Source organism: Podarcis bocagei (genome assembly GCF_964188305.1).
Source record: "Podarcis bocagei genome assembly, chromosome: 14".
In the NCBI taxonomy this organism is placed as follows: domain Eukaryota; kingdom Metazoa; phylum Chordata; class Lepidosauria; order Squamata; family Lacertidae; genus Podarcis; species Podarcis bocagei.
This window is the reverse complement of record NC_138139.1, coordinates 3,093,038-3,100,304: the sequence shown is the minus strand read 5'-3', so window position 1 is coordinate 3,100,304 and position 7,267 is coordinate 3,093,038. Positions and strand designations below refer to the sequence as shown.

At 50.0% G+C, this 7,267-nt stretch overlaps 1 protein-coding gene across 2 annotated transcripts in view; it reads right to left on the bottom strand.

Moving 5' to 3' along the window:
• Positions 1-399: 399 nt before the first annotated feature.
• The window catches only part of ENTREP2 (endosomal transmembrane epsin interactor 2), a 214,368-nt gene continuing 207,500 nt past the window's right edge, over positions 400-7,267 (bottom strand). Inside the window, exons 8-11 of one of the 2 annotated variants that reach the window (XM_081170598.1) lie at positions 6,892-6,931; positions 3,990-4,574; positions 2,423-2,751; positions 400-1,048 (exon numbers count right to left, since the gene is read on the bottom strand). In XM_081170598.1, the coding sequence (XP_081026724.1) occupies positions 869-1,048; positions 2,423-2,751; positions 3,990-4,574; positions 6,892-6,931 (1,134 nt within the window). In that variant the 3' untranslated portion in view covers positions 400-868. Of the gene's footprint in view, positions 1,049-2,422; positions 2,752-3,989; positions 4,575-6,855; positions 6,932-7,267 lie in introns of both variants that reach the window. The other variant, XM_081170597.1, reaches the window with a different exon arrangement.

Below are 7,267 nucleotides of genomic sequence, written 5' to 3'. Positions count from 1 at the left end.
TCCACAACTGCCAAATAAAAGGGGCAGGAGCTCAACCCCCCCCCCGCCCGTGAATAAGACACTTAGCTTTCCCCAGGGATCCAGCTTGTAACCTAGAAGAAGAGGGCACTCCAGATGTTGCCAGACCATGGACTGTGGCCAACACAGTCACTGGTCAGGGATGACGGGCACTGGTCCAAGAGTAGTTAGTAGGTTCCAAGTGCCCCATCCCACTATCCTGGGTTCAATCTTAGAATTGTCAATATCAGTGGAGCAGAAATATCTTTAAAAAGGGGAAAACAGCACATCAGTTAGCCCACAAGGGGGGGGGGACATAGACAATAAACGCATCAAACCCCCTCCCCCAGAAACCCAACAGAAAATCCACATATTGATTGCAGAAAATCAATTCTGGAAGATGCAGTGTCCAGAAATACATTTTTTCTTTTTTCTTTTTATTAAAACACTGTTCAGAATTAGTTAAAACACTTTTGAGGTACAGTGAATAAAATACAACTTCTAAGTTGTAAAGCAGGTTCATCGCAGCTTGGCAACAGGGGGGGGGCGGTGCCCTCCAGCCCCAGGCATGTCCTTCAAAACTTTTAAAAGCAACTTCTTTGAATGAGAAAAAGTATGTGTCTGTGTTTGTTTGTTAAATAATAAACCAATGGTTTTTTGCAAAAGGAGCCCCTTCAATAGGCAGCCACAGGAACCGGGGCGCTGTGCCACTGAAAGTTAAGATCCAAAGCCGGACCATGAAAGGAAGACTCTTCAGGGGTGTCTGTTGGGTTTGCTTTGCCTTTTAACGCCCCCCCCCCCGATGCTGGGCTCCCCCAGAGGCCTGCAGTGGAGCTGGAATATTCCTCTGTGGAGCAGCCACAGTACTTTGTCAAAGGATGGTTTCTCGACAGACTCCGATTAAACTGTGTGGTCTCTCTAAGCTGGGGCCAATGTGAGCCCTGCGTAACAAGGCCACCGGAGAGCTCAGTGCCCCACAGCTCTGTAGGTGGAGGTCTTCCTGAAGCCGTTTTCTTGAGGTATCCACATTCTGTCGGGAGCTCATGATCACCTGCAGAGAAAGAGGCACAAGTTGAGAGCAAGGAGGAAAGCGAGATACAGAGCAGAGCCAGAGGTGGGCAGACTGCAGACTTCTGGGACGGAAGGTTACGTTACTTTTTCCTTTATTCATATTCTGCCTTTTGGACCCACAAAAACACTAAGAGACAGCAAGAAGAAGTACTTAAACAGAAGCTCCGCCTTTTAGGGGTCTGAGGGAAGGGGTGGGGCAAGGCAAGTGGAATAGCTTGCCCCTGGCGGTTCCAGCAGGCGCTTGTAGCAAAATGTGCTGCTGCTTTTTAAAAAGCTAGAACCTCGAGAGCCACCGCCTGGTGCAAAATGGGGGGGGGGTATCTGGGTGGTGGTGGTGGAGCCGGATGCAAAATCGCGGTTCAAGGAGTCAAGCCAGTTACCTGCTGGCACTTTGTGGGGTGCACCGTGGGATGACCTGCACCCCCAAATTACCTCTGAGTCACTATAGATCACAGAATTGTGATCTTTATTCCCTAGCCACAAAATCGTACAAGTGTAAAAAAATAAAAAGTACACTGATCAAACCATAATGAAAACAGAGAACATAATCTGGTGCAACATCCAACATCTTAGGAAGGTAGGAAACTGGATGGTGACGAACTACAATTCCCATCAGCCCCAGCAAGTGTGGCCAATGGCCAGGGATGATGGAAGTTCTTTTCTCACCTTCATTTCAGTTCCCCACCTACTTTGTTTGCCTTGTGTTCTCTGAGATGGTGGCAAACCCTCCCCCAATTTCTCCCTGTCAGTTTACTTCTTCCATGCCTTCCAGCCTGTTTTTCCTCATTCTGCCAGCCCTGCCTTTCTACATCCTACTCTCCTCTAGTGTGTGTTTCTCTCTGTGTGAATCTGCCAGCCCACTTGAAGATGCAGGTCCCCCCCCCCCCCCGGCTGAGTCCCTGCCTTCCTGCCTGCATGAAGCTTCTTGTTGAGTTTGTGACTGCTTGGCTGATAGTGTGGATGTGCATCTATGAGTCCCTGTGTCTGCCTGCCTGCCTTCTCCTATGCCCGCCCCCCACCTCTGCTTTGCTGGCCTGTTTGGTACCATCTGGCCACATCTGTAATGTCCCATGCAAAAGGGGCTGGGGCATTCCGCACATGTACATGGAATCTGCATCCACTTTGATACTGAGCTCAAAGCAACCTAACTGTGACTAGTTTTGATATCAAATTTGAAAGTAGCAATTTCGCAGAGATCCCTAATCCGGAGGGTGTCGGCTGCCCTCTGCCTGCCCTGGCCATTGCCTTCGCTCTGTTGTTCCCCAGTGACTGGTATCCAGCAGCAAACTGCCATGGAACAAGGAGATTCTACCATGGCCGTCGTTACCCAAACCAAAACGTTAAAGCTGCCCACCTGGTCAATGATGTTTGCACTGAAGATGGCTTCTTCCATGTGCCGCTCGTCAGACTTGATGACCGACCGGATGCTGTTCACCACATGACGCACCTCCGGGGGAAGGTTGCAGTTCGAGTGCTCCAAAAACTTGGCCACCAGGATCTTCGTGTCCTTGTAGGCTTGCAGGTCCACCAGAGAGTGGGGACGCTCCTTGCAGATGGTCTGGAAGGCCTTTGGCTTCCGGGAGCGTTCAGCCTTTTTGGGGTCCCTCAATTTTCCCACTGGATGGAGCTGGTTTCTGGAGTCCTGATAAGTAGAGGCAGCCACATGAGGACCAGAGGCAGGAACTAAAACCGAACGGGAAGAGAAATGTCATGAAGGCGGTGGGGAGAAACAGCGCTAATTCAGACACAAGGCCCACAGCGCGTTCAGTGGGTCATTGTTACCACCACCAGTGCCTTATAGACAGAGCCAGCCCACTCATGAGACAGATGGAAGCAGCTGCTGTGGGCAGCAGAATCCAGGGTGTGAGTGCGAGCTCCTGCTGCCGGGGCTGAGCTCTCCTGAGCTCTCCTGGGACTTTGTGAGACCTCGCTGGAAGCTGGCAGGGTTGGGGGGCAGTTGGGCAGCACCTTCCCATTTCACCTGAGGCAGCAAAATGAGACAGGCTGTATAAATCATTGTTCTGATATTATAATAATTGTTCTGATTGTTCCATGCCTGCCCTGTCATGGTCAGTCAGCTCTCTAGGCCTCTTTGTGTACTACTCGTGCAAAGGGGGCACCACAGGGGGGGGAAGCTGTGGCCTTCTGCCAGTGGTCCATCCCCTGGTATCACACATTGCACACAATATATGCATATATAAGAGAAATGCACACTAAATGCTGAGGCTAACTTGATAACAGAAAGAAAACGAGCCTTCAGTGTCATTGGTCCAGTCCTGTGGAATGCTCTGCCACTGGATATTCAGCAGGCACCTTCTGTGCTGACTTTTAAATACTGGATGAAAAGTTTTCTTTTCTGCCAGGTCTATGCAGCCAATTAAGAATACATCCTTTTAATATGGTTTTTACTGTATGGTTTTTACTGTATGGTTTTATGTATTTTTGCTGGAAACCAGTTTGATATTTTAATGAAATAGTTGTCTATTAAATATTTTTATAAATTAATAAATAAAATGCTGACAACATTTTAAAAAATGCTAACTGATGCATTAGTGGCAAACTGAACTTTAAATGGAAAAATGAAAAACAGAAGAGAATGCAGTGTTGACAGGTGTGTTCACCCCGCAGTCCAACAACATCTGGAAATGTTATGTTTGTTTGTTTAATTTATAACATTTAGATGCCACCTTTCCTCCAAGGAGCTCAAGGAAGCACGCATCTTTCTTCTCCTCCCCACTTTTGTCCCCAGAACAACCTTGTGAGGTAAGTTAGGCTGAGAGGGAGTGACTGGCCAAAATCCCCCTGGGAGCAACACGCCTGAGGGGGGATTCAAACCCTGGTCTCCCAGGTCCTAGTCTGGCACTCTAACCACTACACCGCCACTGGCTCTGTTGACCAGTATCTCAGCAGGCGACACTCACCTTCAGTGGCAGACGAACATGACAGAGGGTCACTAGTGGATCGGACTATGCTGGAAATCCTGGTTTTCCTCGTGCGCTGTTGGGCCATCCTCTCTGGGCAGCTGTGGGGTAAACTGTTTGCAGGCACTGAGCAATGGGCATGGTGAGTCTGTGGCCCAGCGGGTGGGATGAAGACCCCGCAACACATCTTCCGTGGCTTCTGAGGGGGTGTGGTTTTGCATTCTCTGACTGAGCTGCGTGAATCTCTCCTGGAGGCAGTGAAGTTCTCTGAGGAACAGTCTGAGGAGCGACGACGGGAGCAGGTCTCGGGCTCCTGGCCACGAGAGCCATTCACAGAGGTCTGGCTGGCCTCGTCGCCTGGGGAACCCTGGGAGCGAGTCCTATGCAGCCCACAATGAATGCTGTAGTCTAAGCTGGAGCAGCTCCTATTTACGGCACCTTTGTGGGTTGCTTCGTATGAAGAGAAGTCCGTGGAAAGGAGGGACTCCTGGACTTCCAGGGAACAAAGGTCCTCTGAGGAGTAGCTGAGGTGCTCAGGGGTGTCAGCTGCTTCAGAGGCCACGTGGGAAGTGCTGTCTGCCGAGGCTGCAAAACAGAGCTGAGTCAGAAACTGCTGCAGTGCCACTATTGAGCACAGGCCAACCTGGTTTTATGATACCGTCAAAAATGCAAAGGGAGAATGAAATGAACAGAGGAGTAGTGTCATAAAGTGCCAACCTGGTTTAAATCAGCTGCACTGGTTGCCAGTTCATTTCCTGGCTCAATTCAAGGTGCTCAGACTTAAAGCCCTAAATATTCAGACCCCAAATATCTGAAAGACCCCCTTTTTTGCTAAAGACCCTTTCAGGTGCTGAGCTCAGCAGAGAGGGGTCCTCTTGGTAGTTCCTCTGTCCTCATAGGTTCAGGGGGTGGCAACCCAGGAGAGCCTTCTCTGCGGTGGCCCCTACGTTGTGGAACTCCCTCCCCACAGAAGTGCACCTGACACCTATATTATACAGCTTTCAGAGAATGCTGCAGACGCACCACTTTACCCCTACCCTTACATTTTTTGGAGCCACCTGCCTTATGACTGTAAGTTGTTTTAAATTGTTTTTAAATTGTGTTTTAAAGCTGTAACCCACCCTGGGACCCTGGGCTGCAACACTCTTGATCATTATGTTTCTCATGTAGCCCTGAATCTTAAAGCCTGGGCTCTAACAAGAAGCCCTTGCTCCTTTGGGTGATTCACTTGTTTTCAGATAAACTTCCCAGATTTCTTAAATTCTTGGGAAACTCTTCTATTTTCCTTCATTTGTCTAGTGGTGTTCTTCCTACAAGCAGCTCTCCATGTCCTCTTCTAAGGAAAACCCCAAGGAAGGTTAAATGAAATTTTCCCATATTTGGAGCTGGCTGGCATGTGCAGGCGCATCCTTTGACGAGCGCAAGTGTCAGGGGTTCAGGAGCAGAGGCGAGGGCAAAGGAGGAAACAGAGAGCGAGGGGGAGGAGGCCGAAGAAAAGATGAGTGATGACGACGACCCGAGATCTCCGAGTCTTTCCAGTGAATCAGAAGATTCACAGAAAGGAGCGCCAGTGGCCAGAGCAAGGGGGGAGCCTAGGGGGACACCCCAGGAAGAAGGGTCCAGAGGGGGCTCAGAGGGCAGCAGTTGGAAATCGGGGCCAGCGTCACCAACAGAGCGCAGTGGAGAGGAAGGGCGCCAGGTATCGAGCTCTGGCAGCTCGCAGCAGGGGGGAGGGCATGAGTCAGGAGTGGCCACACCTCCATCGGGGAGCGAAGAAACGGTTGAGCAGAAAGTGGAAGGTTGGGCGCGCGCGCCAAGTTCAAATGCACAGGAAGGTGGCGCAGTAAGCAGCCCGGAAAGGGAGCCAGGTCCTAAAGCCCGACGCAAGGAGACAGAAGGGTCCGGGGGGTCAGCGTCAGAAGAATCCCGGAAGGAAGAGACCACGGGGGGCAGAGGGACCCAGAGAAGAACGGTCAGGCGGAAAAGGTGGAGTAAGGCTAGGTTAGTAAGCTGGTGCACAGGAGGCGGAGACTCAGACGGAGCTTCGCCGGTCTAACCCATAAGACGTAGAGCTGCACGCAGCAGCTTGAGAATGGAAACTGTAACTCAATAAAGACTTTTATAAAGTGAACGCTGGCTAGCGTGATCCTCCGTGAGCTAGGATCTGGAAGCAGCTCTGACAGCAAGATAAAGCAATGAGTCCCACACATGAATGGACTGGTGCAGATCTAATGCAGCACTAAACCTCTCTTAATTGCCTCTGATTTTGTGATTTCAGCTGCCAGGTACAGTATCATCATCATCATCATCATGTTATTTGTACGCTGCCTTTCCATGGTTAAAACCAGAGCTTTTTTCCAGGGGGCACTCAAGGGCACGCAGTCCCAGCACCTCTTTTTGTGGTTGTCAAAAAGTGTGGCACTTACTCTAACAACTTCATGGTGAGTACAGGCACCTATTTTTCTAGGAAAAAAGCACTGGTTCAAACCATGGTCAAGGCAGTTTACAACATGAAAAGATTTACATAATTACAAAACATTACAAAAATAGTCATAAACAATAAATAAAACACTTCAGAAAGTACACAGCCAAACTGAACAATGGCCACATAAATCACAGTAAGATCTAAAAATAAAGATACAAAAAATTAATATTGACAACACCCCAGCCCAAGTGTCTGCTCAGCAGCCTCAGCTTTTGCAGCTGGAGTCAGTCTGGGCCCGCCTTCCCCAGACCAGGTGGAAAAGCCCTGCAAGGCAGGGAGCAGGTCTTCCCGGAGTCACAGCCAAGGTGGCCTGTGGTCACAAGTACAGGCATCAAAGTGGGCACGAGCCCTGTGCCAGTGAATGAGCAGTGCGTAGATCACCTTGGCTGCTGAAGCCTGCTGTGGTGTTTCTCTCACCCAGACTGGGCTCTGTGACTTGCTGGTCCACAGCGGTGACCTGTGAATAGCAAAGCAAAGCAAAGAAAATCAGGAGCAGAAGCTAATGGAACCAGAGCATTCACCATCAAAGAAATCACTCGAGATTTAGCTGCTCACAGCCCAGTCTTGTGCATGTTGATTTGGAAGTCCCATGGAGCTATGCTGGATCCTGAACCAGCATCTCTGCGGTCATATGCTGACACCAGACCCCGTACCTGTGCCATCTCCATGCTCTGGCAGGGATCTCACTGCTCCATTGAGCCCTAAGGGGCAGACCTGACTTGTACTCAGAATTCCAGTCCAAGATGGTGAACATGGAAGCAGGAGAGTCTTTTGCCTCTGGTACTACCCACTG